Source organism: Salvia splendens, chromosome 5, assembly GCF_004379255.2.
Source record: "Salvia splendens isolate huo1 chromosome 5, SspV2, whole genome shotgun sequence".
Lineage (NCBI taxonomy): Eukaryota > Viridiplantae > Streptophyta > Magnoliopsida > Lamiales > Lamiaceae > Salvia > Salvia splendens.
Window position 1 is genome coordinate 5,397,634 of NC_056036.1, and position 15,625 is coordinate 5,413,258.

Sequence of the window (15,625 nt, forward strand, 5' to 3'; positions counted from 1 at the left end):
TAATTAGTAAGAAACTTTTGTACATGTTAATGCCATAGGTTTGAAACATTTTGCATGCCAAAGAAGGTAAAATAATGGCATATGCAATAAATTAAGTAGCTTTTCTTATTGGCTTCCCAATTAGGCTTATGTAACAATCTCGACACCTTGTACCTTGTGGCTGATGTCAGATGTGTGGACTTAACCTTGTCAATTCTTAGTTAATGGAGTACACAATTTATATCGTGTAAGAAAATAACTGAACTAGCTATACTGATACATATATAGTGGCACGATCATATGAACCGTGACGCAATCTTGTGATAGATATAACATCACTACACTACAAAAACATGTGACGTCTAATCATTCAATATGCAGTTAATTAGCTTAATAAGTACTTAGTACTTTTGTACGGTCGTGGTACTAGTACGGTTGATGATGTGATGTGATAATGCACTTAGGTCGAGTTTGAGCTAAGTGATACTCCCTCTATCTCTATCTCTATCTTAGAATAAGTATCATATTTATTTTCGACACGAGTTTTAAGAAATATTCCTATTAAAATGAGTCAAAGAAAATTAGTAGAAAATGAGTCATACTTGCATGTTTTAGTGTTAAATGATCATGTGAGTGAAATGTGGAAGCCTCATGGAGTACCATTTATAGTGGAGTAATAATGAACTAGAGCTTCTATTTGCGGATGGACTAAAATGATAAAACGAGAGTCCAATTCGCGGACTAAAACGGGAGTCCAATTCGCGGACAAATCGAGTATCTACCAGTTTGACATTAGTAACTTCAACAATTTTAGACGACACATGTTAATTATAATAGAGTAACTAATACCAACTAGTTTTCAAAATATGCAGTAACAAATTTCGAAGCCTCTTTGCAGTTTCTCCTCAAACCAGAAATTAATGAAATTCATCAAGCTCGATCTGTTGATATTGGTTAAGTTTGAGAAATTAAGCAATTACTTGGTACCAATCTCCCGATGTATTTATATCTGTATGAACGTAATTAATTTATAGGCATATATTTAAGACCAATCGGAGGCCTAATTTTCCAATAACTTGGGCTAGACATCAGCAGATTCTTTTACAATATTTTTTGCAAACAAAAACCACATTATTGTGTTTTGGATCTAGTAGAAGCAAAAAGGAACAAAAATTGGGTTTTACTATTGATTAATGGAAAATCTGGTTCACAAAAATTCGAACCATCCCTACAAACGAAAATAATAGTACGAGGACGTCATCAATGGACATGGATTTTTGGGACGTGAAAACACTGCGGCAAAAGCGAGTGCAGCTTTGACGACAAATGAAGGTGGTGGCCGTGGCCGTGGCCGTGGCGGTCGGCCATCTTCAAAAAAGGATGACGGAGCAGACTTTCCGCTCTACACCTCGCCGCCGGATCCTTCACAAAGCACTTCCTCAGAAAATCCTTCGCCTCTTCCGAAAAAACATTCGGAATCTCAGGAATCTCATCGCTGACGCCAATCATCATCAACACATCCGTCACCGTCGCGTCTTTCCTGATCTCCCACGGCGCTCTTCCGGTGAGCATGTTCAGCACGGTGCACCCCAGGGCCCACACATCCGCGGCCGCCGAGTACTCCAGCCGCGATATCGACTCTGGCGCCGCGTAGAGCACCGTCCCCCTAAACACTTGAACAGCCGCTCCTATTTTCTTGCAGCTTCCGAAATCGGCGAGTTTTGAATGTTCGCCCATGAGGAGCACGTTGTGCGGCTTCACGTCGCAGTGCACGTAGCCGATTTTGTGGATGTGGACGAGGGCGGTGGCGATGGATTTGGCGTGGTGGCTGACGATGTCCTCCGGTATGCCTTTGCCGGAGTGGATTTTGTCGGCGAGGGAACCTCCGGGGGCGTATTCGAGGAGGATGTTGTATAGGTTGCGGCCGTTTTCGGTGGTGATTTGGTCGCCAAAGCAGCGGAGGATGCACGGGCACGATTTGAATTTGTGGAGCAGCTCCTTCTCCATAGACAGAGACTTCGAATGCGAGATATCGGCGGATTTGACGGCCACAACCGCCGGAAGATGGGAATTGTGGCCACGGGTTGTGGCGATGGACACAAACCCAAAACCGCCAGAACCTAGGGTTTTGCCTCGAGTCCACATCTTCGCCAACTCTCTCTCTGTCTCTCTCTCACTCACTAGTATTTGGGGATTGTATTTGGGATTCAGGAATTTTGAACTGTTTCGATTTCTCACAGCTCCTATATATAAATAACTGCGTAGATCTATATGGATTTGGATAAATTAACTGCTAGATCTATATGGATTTTGATAAGGATAGATTTTATGAATCTTTGATGTACATCGACATATTTTAAGAAATTTTAATTTTCCATATTTAAATTTTAAATATATTAGCTACTATATACTAAGATTATAGAATAATAATGAATCCTATTTAATAATTCAAATTTTAAATATAGTAATTTATAGTATGATTTAATTGAATTAATTCTAAATAAGTAAAATTGGTCTCTAAGTTAAGTACTAATGTATAAACGGACACAAACAAGATATAATAAAGTAAAATACTACTCCTACTACTCTAGAATATCTGTGCCCAAAGCGTGGAGATAATAATCAAAATACAAAATACTGTAATACTAATGATTAAATCTTACTTATATTAGATATTTAATCAACATTTTATGATGCAAAAACTAATTACGGGACATTGCGGCCCATCTAAAACAAAACTCATAGCCTATTTTATAAAAAGTGGAGTAATTATAAGTAATTGCCACAAACAATAATGATTTTTATTATAATAAAATAATTATTGTTACTAATAATAATGATTTTTATACACTAAAAAAAGAAGCTATTTCACACTACAAAAAAAAGCTATTTCCCGAGCACCAAAGTGCTCGGTATAGAGGGGGAAAGTGCTCGGTAAACGGGATATACCGAGCACATTCCAAACACTTTAGGTGGTCAGTATTTTCTTCATCTGCATATTTCTCTTCTACTTCTGAGTAATTGTAGGTAGGGATGTCAATTCCACCCGAAACCAGTTGGTCATCTTGAATAGCCCAGTAAAAATTAGTGGGTTAGGGGCTTAGGGCTATAATTTTGTAACTCGAATACAAAACAGGCTGAATGAGTTGGCGGGTTAAACGAGTTGGCCTGAACATGTTGCGGGTCGGCCTGGCGGGTTGCAACTGTTAATTAAAAATATTATGTTTTAGGGGTCTTTTGTATTTTTGAATTTCAAGCGTTATAATCATTAATCTTCTTCAAACTTCATTCTACACTTTTCCACTCGATCACACACTATCAACTTTCAAGTTCCACCTCGACTCATTATTCTATCGTCCCATCATCTGTCAGTCTTACCACAACTAAAGTCACTCAATACAAAATTAAGAACTAACCCATCAAAATCACAATATATTTATTATTTTAATAATAATTTAATAATGATTCATGTAAGACATGATTTTTATGTTTCATAAAGAATTAATTATGAATAATGTCAAAATAATGACACGAACACAAGCTTTAATTCAAATTGATTGATTTCATTTTTATTTATCTTTTTTTTTGTTCTAGTTGATCGAGCTGACATGTTTCTCTACAGGCTTCAGCTATTATTGAAGAAAACTATGAAAATCTGAAGATATTATACGATTCTAAAACTAAGAAGAAGAGAACAATATCTAAAATTTAAAATCATTTTATAGAGGAAATTTAAATAAAATAGATTATTTCTGAAAGTTTTTAGGTCCGAATAGCCGATGGATTAGCCCGAAACCCGGCGGGTTAGGGTTAGGACTAAAAATTAATGACTCGAAAAATTCATAACCCGAATAGCCTGCACCCAAATAGCCCGTCAACCCGAGTGGTTTGGCTTGAACCCAAATGGGTTAGCCCGAGGTGGACTGGTCAACCATGCCTTTGGTTGAGCGAGCACCTCCGTATGCTCGGAATTCCCGAGATCTGGAAATTGTTGAATAATTGCATAAGACCAAGCACATTTTTGGTGGTCGCCATTTTCCGATCACATGTTAAGTGCTCGCTTTTAGCGAATTACTATATTAAACTTTCACAAGGCCGAGATCGAAAAATTGTTGAATAATTGCATAAGACCGAGCACATTTTCGGTGGTCGCCATCTTCCGAGCACTTACTTGGTGCTCGCATCTATTGGTGAAAAAATTTCACAAGACTGAGCACTTTTGGTGCGCCATAGTTTCCTAACTAATTTCTCAAGCCGAGCACGTTGACTGCGCTCGTATTGCTCTCAAGTTAATGCAGTAGTTGTTGATATTGCCGAGCACTGTTAGATGTGCTCGGTATTTTGCCAAGCACAATTGTAGGTGCTAGCTATTTCTCGAGCACAGTTGGATGTGAGCGGTATTTTTGGTCGATAAACAGTAATTGTTATTACAAATTAAACTATATATATGCCAGTTGCCAATGATCTGATGCCTATCTTTTGCAGTTTTGCTTCCTTTAACTTAACAAATTTTGTATTATTATGCGTAATGTAATTTTCTGATTTAATTACTAATTTAAGGAGGTCCAACTTCATTAAAAGTATCCAGTGGAACACTAATTATAAATTTTGATTATAAGAATCAATATAACTTTTTATTTATTTTATAGTTATATGAACATAAATTTAAAGGCCGATCAATATAACTTTTATAAGTTATAAGAAAACTTGGATCGTCCATCAAAATTAGACCAATTATAAATACTCCACTAATGGGTACGAACTGCCAACGGACTTTCAAAATTAAAAGTTATCGATTTAAAAAAACTCATGAAAATGATTTAGTAAAAATTATTTGTACTAAGTCAAGATAAGCAATTATAATTATAGAGAAAAGATATGCTGCACAACCAATTTAAGCGTATGTGAGCACCTCATTCACACGTCGGCCATTTGTCTTTGATGGGGTACGTACTAAACAAGCCCAATAGCAGTGACGGCCCATCAGCCCAAAGCCCAAGGAAGAGTATCAGTTCGGCATTACCAAAGAGTTCGGCCCCAGCCTACAGCTCGGTAAAAGCCGACCAATCAAGCTCTACTCTCAGATCGGCAAAAGCTGCTCGGCAATAGTTCCGCAGTTCGGTCTCAGTATTCGACCGAACTGAGAGATAGTGGACTCATGCAGAACCTCCACGACCTCCACTACACGATCTATTTAGTGGTGTCAACTCATGCAGGATCTCATGCAGGATAGCGGACCAAACAAAGAGATAGTGGACCCATGCAGGATCTCATGACCTCCACGACATCCACTACCAAGTTAGTGGTGATGCAAGCCACGACCTAGTTAGTGGTGATGCAAGCCACGATCTTAGTTCAATGTATAAATAGAACTTAGATCAGATAGACTAAGAAAGAGAGAGCTCTGTAGACATCAAATATCATATAGCAAGTCTGTATTTGTAAGCTGTAAACCAGATCAAGCAATACAATCTTGCCCTCCTTTCTTCCCGTGGACGTAGATTTACCTCAGTAAATCGAACCACGTAATTCCTTGTGTCGTGATCTATATTTTTTACCTGCATTTATTACCATCAAAAATTCGCCCAATCATCACTGGCGCCGTCTGTGGGAAACAGAGAACCAAATCTGTGATAAAAGCGAGTTTTTGATCCTCTTCCACCAAAAAAATGCATACCAGATCACATAATACCCGTGCTTCCGTCCGTGATAACCATGAGGAAGCTAGTCCAGCCCGCAGGTCTGGAAAACAGCCTCGGGAGAAATCTACTTCCAGTTCTCACGGAGAAGGAACAAGCCGCTCAAAGACTCATCGCACCGAGTCTTCCCAGCAGCCCGATTTGAACGAGGCTGTCAAATTGTTTTTGGCCGAGAAGCAGGAAGAGTTCTTAATTTTCCTGCAAAAGGGCCAAAAGCCGGAGACGAAAACGGTGGATTCTCCCTCCTCATCCAGACATGAAAGTCACTACCGCAGTAGTGCCGTGTCTTCCAGGAAGAAGAATCCTCAACCCCGACATGTTCCTGTTCCTCCTCGGTACCGGAATCACAGGAGAACTCCATCTCCTCCATACCGAAGAGATGTCGGGTTCGCCATGTACGGAGCATTGAAGACTCCGTTCTCGGACGATATCACCCGAACTCCCTTGCCACAGAACTACCGAACTCCGTCAATGACTTATGACGGGTTAGTGAATCCTCATGACTTCCTGGGACGCTATCAGTATAACATGGCGAACCAGGGTCTCAATGAGGTCCATATGTGCAAACTGTTTCCCGAGCTGCTTATCGGGAACGCAAGAAGGTGGTTCGATAGCCTCCCCCAAGGCAGCATTAGATCTTACCGAGATCTAATGGATGCTTTCCACAGGAGGTTCTTTCAGAAAGCGGAAGCCCGAATCACTTCGGCTCAGCTGCTTTCTATACGTCAAGGTCGCGACGAAAAGATCAGCGACTTTATGACGAGGTTCCACAAGGAATGCCTACAAGTAGATGATCTCAATGATCTACTTGTCATTTCGGCATTCCAAAATGGAATCCTGCCCGGAGCTCTCTACAGAAAGCTCGTGGAATGCGGTCCGCAAACAGCTCAAGAGATGTGGGACATTGCGGACCAGTTCTCCCGTGCCGATGAGGCAGACCGTCGCAAACGGTCTTTAGACAGCTCATCCCGAGGAGACAGGAGGAAGCCCGATCATAGCGATCAGGGACATCCTCGCCGAACTCCTTTTGGCGATCAGGGACATCCTCGCCGAACTCCTTTTGAAAGGATTCAAAGGACTCCGGTGCAAGACCGATTGGGGCCACGTCTCAATCCTGAGAAGCCGCCCGCTCAGTTCGTACCATTGAACAAGCCAAAGGACAATGGGTAGAAAATCTCCCTCAAGTCCTATGGTCCTACTGAACTACACCCAAAACCTCCAACGGTGAAACTCCGTACAGTCTGGTGTACGGCACTGAAGCCGTGATTCCAGTTGAGATCGGCGTACCCAGTCCCCGAACTCTAAATTTCTCCTCAGAAATGAATGATGACGGACTGAGAGCCGAACTAGATCTGGCCGAAGAAAGAAGAGAATTGGCCTGCATAAAAGCAGCCAAGTACAAGGAGCAAGTAGCCCGGTATTATAACCAAAGGGTGAAAAAGCTGCAATTTCAAGTGGGAGATCTCGTCTTGAGAAACAACGAAGTAAGCCGAGCAGAAAAGCTGGGCAGACTCGAACCCACATGGGAAGGTCCATATCGGGTGTCAGAAGTCCTCGGCAAAGGGTCTTACAAATTGACTCACGTGTCAGGAGAACAAGTACCCCGAACATGGCACATTTCCAACCTCAAGAAGTTCCATTTGTAAGAGACAGTCCGGTCAGTCAGTCTTGTGTCTGGTTCGGTCCTAGGGGTATGTGCTTTCTTTGTTTTTTACTTGTTTTTCGTCTTTTTATTTGTCTATGTGCGTTTTGTCTGTCTATGTGCGTGTCGTCTCTTACAAATGTTACTGAGGTATCTTGTTCTTCGAAGGCTGATCCCCTTTTTAGAACATATATAAGCCAACGATTGTGAGTCCAAGCTTCTAAGGAGGATACAAGACCACAATTCAGCTTAAGAAACAAGCAGTTCGTCTGAAACGAACTGCAACAAAGGGAAAGTCCGATCCACGCGATAAAACTCGCCGAATTAGGACAAGGGAAAGTCCGATCCACGCGATAAAACTCGCCGAATTAGGACAAGGGAAAGTCCGATCCCCAAATTAGGACAAGGGAAAGTCCGATCCGAGCGATAAAACTCGCCAAATTAGGACACAAGCTTAGTCCGGTCAAAGAAATTTACTTCATAAGACCAAAGACGAGTCCGGTCAAAGACGAGTCCGGTCAAAGAAGTTTATTTCATAAGACCGAGGACCAAGTCCGGTCAAAGAAGTTTACTTCATAAGACCAAAGACGAGTCCGGTCAAAGAAGTTTATTTCATAAGACCGAGGACGAGTCCGGTCAAAGAAGTTTACTTCATAAGACCGAGGACGAGCACGATGAAATTTTTTCGCTGAGCTGTAAATACGCAGTGATAGAAGCGAAATGAAGATTTCATTTATTAAAACTTGTTCGGCATACAACTCCGCTGCCCTACGAGAAGGCGTTACGCTATTACAAAGGACTATTCTACTGTCCACGGTTGCTAAAGTTGAGCCACCTATTCAAAAAATCCTCGTGAAGCCGAGTTCGGGCGTTCCGGGCAGCTGAAGAATAAGCAGGTCGACGAGATGCTCTGATCGACCTACCGCCTCTTCCTTGAGTCCGGGAAGTTCTGGCACCTCGGCGGCGAAGAGTCTCTTCACGAAGCATTTGTTGATCTTGCTCACTCATAATCACAGCTCCTCTACGAACTTCAGTCCGTCCTTGTCTTGACGTTTCCGGTTGCTCCTGAGTCCGTTCTCGTCTTGACGTTTCCGGTTGCTCCTGAGTTCGTTGCTGATTTGGAGTAGGATTTTGAGCAAGTGGATCAGAGGTTTGAGCTGGAGTGTGAGCATCTGTTGGCGGGAAATGCCTAAGGAATCTCTCGATTGAGGGACGCCGGGAAAGAATGATGTCGTACCGAGAAGCCCAGCGCCGCAATGATTTCACGACTTGTTGGCAAGCCAAGCTCTCCAGCGCATTGTTCCTCCGAAGTACATGATATTCCTCCCACAGTTCGTCAACTCGTTCCTGAACTTCAGAGATGGTCATTCCCCCGCGCCTGCAGATGAAATCCTCATACGCAGTCCTCTCAGCGACGGCAGTATTCAGCTCGGCCTCCAGATCTTTCTTTTCGGACTCTAAGTCCTTATTGTCGGCCTCCAGCTTCACTAAACAAGCCAAGAGTTCGTCATTCTTCATCTGGTCAGCTATGGCTTTTTTCTCAGCTTCGTCTAAAGCGGAAGAGTACAGCCGCTTCCAGTGAAGTACCTCCAGCTCCTTAAGAGTTAAGAATACAAAGCAGCTACGTCAGTTCGGCATTTCAGTTTACTGAGCAGGTAGTAAACCACAACAGGAGTAAAAGAGAGTACGAAAAGCTATACGAAGACACAAGTGTAGAAAGAAGAATTTTTTCATTCATAAGAAAAAAATTTTTACACAAGGAGGGCTTCAAGGCCATTTTACAACAAGGAAGAAACTAAACTAAGAGAAGGGAGACGAAATCATACTCCGCCAGCTTCGTCTCCGGCTCCTCGGTGAGGTTCAGCTTCCTTCTCCTTGTCTGCCTCAGCTTCAGCCTCGGCCTCCCTGCTCCCCCCAGCCTGCTCGGTGCCCCCATCACCGATCTGCAGCACCTCTCGCTCGGCATGCCCGTCTCCGGTCTGCTGATCAAGCTGCTCGGTCCCACCCTCTCCGTGGAAAATTGGAGCGGGTGAAACTGGCCCTAAGGAGGCAAAGATAGCCTCCATATTCTCGTCCCGGTCAGCTCGGCAACTACGAACTCGGTCAGCAGAAAGCAGGACCGAGGACGAAGCGAGCTCCTCAAGGAGCGGCAGACTCTGGAGACGAGCTGCTATCTCTCGGCCGTACAGCGGCAGGACGACTTCGGGCCCCTGCTCGGCATTATCGGTCATCAGTTTCAGCAGATCACCGACAAAGGCCGAAAATTGATTGCTCAGAAAGAGTTTCTCCGCGAAAGCACGGAGAACCTCCCCTTGGGCAACCACGGCGGCAGCATCCCTCCGTTTCGTCTGCTCTCGCTGGATGACGAGCTGGTTTTTGGCAAACTGGGCTTCATCCTGGGCCGAGATCCTAGCAGCTCTGGCCTTCTCAAAGTCTGCCTTAGCCTATTCGGCCTGGTGACGAGCAGCCGCCAACTTCCTCTGCATCTCAGCATAGTCGCTGGACGCTTTAGAGAGTTCGACTGCGACGAGCTTGCTGAGCATGCTATTCCTCTGAAAATGGAAAAAGGAAAGAGTCAACAGAGGGGCCACCAAAAAAACATAGGAAAGAAGCAAAGCCAAAGAATCAAGAAGAGAAGTTACCTCGGCAAAGTCCGTTGGCCATGCAAAAGGCTCACAGACATGCTCCGAAGGGGGCGCCAAGACGATGTCTCTCTCCGGCGCTCTTGGGGGCTTCTGGGTCTTCCCCTTCCCCTTTGCCGAAGTGGACTCCGGCTTTTTTGGATCCGAAGAAGAGGTCTTTTGCCTCTTCGGATTCTTCTCGGCATCAGGCGCCGAGCTGGTAGCCTTCTGTTTCTCCGGCTCCTTAAGCTCGGAGGATTTGCGGCTAATCTTATTTAGCAAGTTCACTGCCAAAAAGTAAGAAAGCAAGGTTAGTTTTCGCCACAAAAGCAGTAAGGCACAAAAAAGAATTCCTCACCCTCGGTCTCTTCGTCCGAAGACGAGGAGTCGAACACGAAGTCGCCCTTGACGAGCTCAGACTCCAGGTACTGCTTCCTAATCATAGGAATCTTATTGAGCTCGCCCTCGAGCTCGTCCAACGGTTCTAACCGAGGATGAGGAATCACGGACTTCGGCCCTCTCCAGGGAAAGCCCGGAGCCGCTGTCCTATTATAAAAAAAGAAGCGATGTTGCCACTTTGGCCACTTGGTTTTGCAGAAGGCCCTAAAAGGCTGTAAAGGGATCAAGTAAAACCAAGATCCTTTTCTCTTAAACTGGAAGAAATTAAGGATTGCCCTCAGAGACAGATCCTTATCTAGCCTACGCAGTTCGACAGCAAAGGCCGATAAGTGCCTCCAAGAGTTCGGAGTCACCTGACCTAAAGGGAGTTGAAAAAAATCAAGCAGCTCTACAAAGGCAGGGGGAAGAGGGAAACGAAGCCCGCATTCCAAGCCGGCTTCATAAACGGTGGCGTAACCCTCCGGCGGCGAGTCAGCCCTATGAAGGTCGTCGGGAATCGCAACCTTCCCCCCAGGAAAAAAATATTTTTCGTGTAGGGATATCACAGTATCCTTACTCAAGATGCTGTGAAAATACTCTACGGTCTTCTCCCCGGATTCTTTCCGGCTAGAAGACCCCTTATCCCCTTTCCTACCGCTACCTGACTCAGAAGAAGAAGAAGAAGAAGACATAGTTCTTACTCTTTGAAAGTCTGAAGAAATTCTGAAGAAATTCTTGAAAGCGGAAGGAAATTTTTACGCAAAAGAGAGAGAATGCAGAAGAAGCAATAGCAAAAGTGTTCAAATGATGAAGAAAGGACGTATTTATCAGATTCGGAGAAGATTTCAAAATCATCGCACCGTTTCGAATCCCACCTTTTCAGGATTCAACGGCCGGATTTTACTGTCGCATTTAATGCAGTCACGCGCAAGGCACGTCCCCTGACGTCAGCCTCCCCCGTACCTTTATCCAGAATGCCGAAGTGACTCGCTTCGCCGAAGTGATTCACTTCGCTTTTCGGGGGGGGTAGTGATGGGGTACGTACTAAACAAGCCCAATAGCAGTGACGGCCCATCAGCCCAAAGCCCAAGGAAGAGTATCAGTTCGGCATTACCAAAGAGTTCGGCCCCAGCCTACAGCTCGGTAAAAGCCGACCAATCAAGCTCTACTCTCAGATCGGCAAAAGCTGCTCGGCAATAGTTCCGCAGTTCGGTCTCAGTATTCGACCGAACTGAGAGATAGTGGACTCATGCAGAACCTCCACGACCTCCACTACACGATCTATTTAGTGGTGTCAACTCATGCAGGATCTCATGCAGGATAGCGGACCAAACAAAGAGATAGTGGACCCATGCAGGATCTCATGACCTCCACGACATCCACTACCAAGTTAGTGGTGATGCAAGCCACGACCTAGTTAGTGGTGATGCAAGCCACGATCTTAGTTCAATGTATAAATAGAACTTAGATCAGATAGACTAAGAAAGAGAGAGCTCTGTAGACATCAAATATCATATAGCAAGTCTGTATTTGTAAGCTGTAAACCAGATCAAGCAATACAATCTTGCCCTCCTTTCTTCCCGTGGACGTAGATTTACCTCAGTAAATCGAACCACGTAATTCCTTGTGTCGTGATCTATATTTTTTACCTGCATTTATTACCATCAAAAATTCGCCCAATCATCAGTCTTATTTTGAGTGTCTCTTTCCTTGATCCACGTTAGCACATATCTTTTGCCCTTTTTCATTTTCCCTGTCTCTGATAGTGTTTATTTTCGTCAAATATATTCTTCTATTCATTTATTCTCTCTAGGTTTTACAAAATTGTTGAGCCGCTCTATTCATCTCCTTCCTTTCCACATTGATATCTGGAATTCTCTCATAATATTTGCATCCATGCCACAGATTTAAAAACCGTAAAAGCATGAAACTGGAAGACACCACAAAAACCATTTGCACAAACTCAGTACAAAATTTTAAAACTAGAATAAGAATCAAATTCTAATTTTACAAAAAATTGTTGTCAATTTATTAATTTGATGCTTCCATCTTCAAACTCATACTAAGAATCTCCACTAGTTTGTGCAAACATTTGGATATGCGACTTCCTAAGTTTATGTAGATTCTTAGTATGAGTTTGAAGATGAAAGCATCACATTAATGAATTGACAACAATTTTTTGTAAAATTAGAATTTGATTCTTATTCTATTTTTAAAATTTTGTACTGAGTTTGTGCAAATGGTTTTTGTGGTGTATTCCAGTTTCATGCTTTTATGGTTTTTAAATTTGTGGCATGGATGCAAATAATATGAGAGAATTCCAGATATTAATGTGGAAAGGAAGGAAATGAATAGAGCGGCTTAACAATTTTGTAAAACCTAGAGAGAGTAAATGAATAGAAGAATATATTTGAGGAAAATAAACACTATCAGACAGGGAAAATGAAAAAAGGAAAAAAGATATGTGCTGACGTGGATCAAGGAAAGAGACACTCAAAATAAGACAAATGGCCGACGTGTGAATGAGGCGCTCACAGACGCTTAAATTGGTCTTGCAGCATATCTTTTCTCCCAATATCTATACATACAAAAATCAATATACACGTATATCGGCATATCACAACTACTTCACCAAATATAGAATTTACGCATAGAAAAATATTTAATTTAATCCCGGTGTTCATCCTTCTTCCATAAATATATTCATTTATCTTACAACATAAACATCTTGTATCATTTATTAGATTGTATTTTATATGTTATTATTAATTATAGTATATTCCAATAGTATGAAAAGAAGCATCTTGTATCATTTATTAGATTGTATTTTATATGTTATTATTAATTATAGTATATTCCAATAGTATGAAAAGAAGCTAAAAATAGAACGAAATATAAATGACCGAATTAAAAAATTAGTATAATTTAACATTATTAATTTTCAATTTAATTCCTTCTGGATTCACTATATAGCTAGAATTTAGAGAACTCGTCATCATCTTAAATATTAGTAATTCTTCCATTTAGTTATTCATATACGTTGATTCACACACACGGAATTACATCATATTTGGCTTTATATAACTAAATATCCTAATATTAAAACAATAAGTAATCGAGCCTTAAAAGTCTCAAAAGAGGTTATTACTTGTGATATTGGATGATCAAGCCGAATATCAACACAATTTGAAATGTGTTAGCCCATCAACTAAAATCAATCCAAATTTGACTCGACATACTCTCAATTTATATGATATTCAGCTCACTTTCTGAAGCTTAACTTCTCAGTTTTCCCTCAGCCGCCAACCACTACCATGGCTCTCACTTTTTCAAACGAACAATTTACGGATGCATGTCTTGGTATTGACTGTGAGTACTACTTTTGAAGCTTTCTCAAAGCAAAAATATACCTACAAAAATAAGTTAAGATTCTATAAAATAATTATTCATTTTTTTTATTGTTTGCAATAACATAATGAGTAGGATAAAATATAATAACAAAGAAAGCTAGCAAACTAAAGTAAGACAAACATAAAAGATAAAATAGTAAAGCCCAAAATTGGTCCTGAAAATATGACATTTTACGATTTTGGTCCTAAACTTTATCTTTTGAATTTTTGCATCCTGAACATTTCAAATCGGATCACAATTGGTCATGGACTAACTGTTCCGTTAAAAACGTCAATGGGTTTAATCCCGATTTTGACCAAATTAGACTGTTAATTATGATTTTTTACTCTCTAATTATTTCCTTAATTATTTTAATAAATATTCATTTAAAATATGAAATAAATAATAGATTAGGGAAATAATTAGGGAGTATATTTTATATGGACTCATTCTTAGGGCTGGGGAAAAATACCGAAATACCGAAATACCGGCCTTATCGTACCGAAAAAATACCGAAAATACTGAATTTTCGGTATATCGTGATTTTCGGTACGGTATGATACCTTACCGAAATATTTCGGTATGGTAAAGGTATGAATTTGTATATACCGCGGCATACCGAAATTCGGTATATACCGTAATTTAAGGTATATACCGTAAAATATGAATATAATAATATATAAAGTATTTTATATATTTTTAAATTATAAAATTTATTATGAAATATAATATAATATGAATAAAATATACTAGTATTTAATACTCGTATATTATTTAAATTACTATAAAATATAAATAGTATTCTAAAAACTCAAATATTCAATTTTCATTGATATTGAAAGTAAGGTAACCGCAAAAGTATTGTATACCGAACTTTGGTACGTCATACCAAAAATGAGGTACGATATCGGTATGAAAATTCTCCATACCGAAAATAAGGTATACCGAAGTTCGGTATACCGAAAATTTTGGTAAGATAAAGGTATGATTTTTTCGCATACCGAATTTACGGTAAGGTATACGGTATGGTGGTTTCGGTAAGGTGTACCGTACCTACCCACCCCTACATTCTATAATGTTTTGTAGTATTTTTAAGTATAAAAATAAGAATAAATATATTGAATAAAGAGAGAAAGAGAAGGATGAAAATATTAAAAAAAAAAGAATGAAAAAGGAAGTTGCGTTCTTTGGCATACCCATTCACGCAGCTAGGTTAGGGCTGGGAAAAAATATCGAAAAAATGATATATCGCTCGTATCGTATTGAAAAATATCAAAAAATTATCGGATTTTTGATATATCGTAATTTTCGATACGAAATGATATCGTATCGTAAGTTTTCGATACGATAACGATATGAATTTCCTTATATCACAATATATCGTTTTATATCGAATATACGATATATATCGATATTTTTGATATATCGTTTTATATCGAATATACGATATATATCGATATTTTCGATATATCGTTTTATATCGAATATTCGAATATATTGTATATATCGAAACATATTTGAAATTATAATTTTCGATATACAGGTATTCGATACGATATCGATATTTCGATATATCGTACCGAAATTCGATATATCGATATATCGAATTTCGGTACGATATATCGAAATATCGATACGATAACGATATTGATATAATCCATATCGAAAGTTCGATATTTCGAAACTTTCGATACTATAACGATATGAAATTCTTTCATATCGATATTTTTGATACGATATACGATACAACGTTTTCGATACGATATCTCGTATCGACTCACCCCTAGCTAGGTGCCCTTAAATCAGAAGCATGAAGAAGCTGCAGCTAGGTTACCTCACAAATTGAAGGTACTATCATGTGGATTTTTGTATTTATTTCTTTGATAAAGATAGAGTACTCTCTCCGTCCCATAATA

General features: G+C 40.5%; 1 protein-coding gene across 1 annotated transcript; it reads right to left on the reverse strand.

The window, feature by feature from the left end:
- Positions 1-1,105: 1,105 nt before the first annotated feature.
- LOC121803410 (mitogen-activated protein kinase kinase kinase 20-like) lies at positions 1,106-2,170 on the reverse strand. The gene has a single exon (XM_042203078.1). It carries the CDS (start codon positions 2,122-2,124, stop codon positions 1,240-1,242), a length of 885 nt encoding a protein of 294 aa, XP_042059012.1. The 5' UTR covers positions 2,125-2,170; the 3' UTR covers positions 1,106-1,239.
- Positions 2,171-15,625: the final 13,455 nt, after the last annotated feature.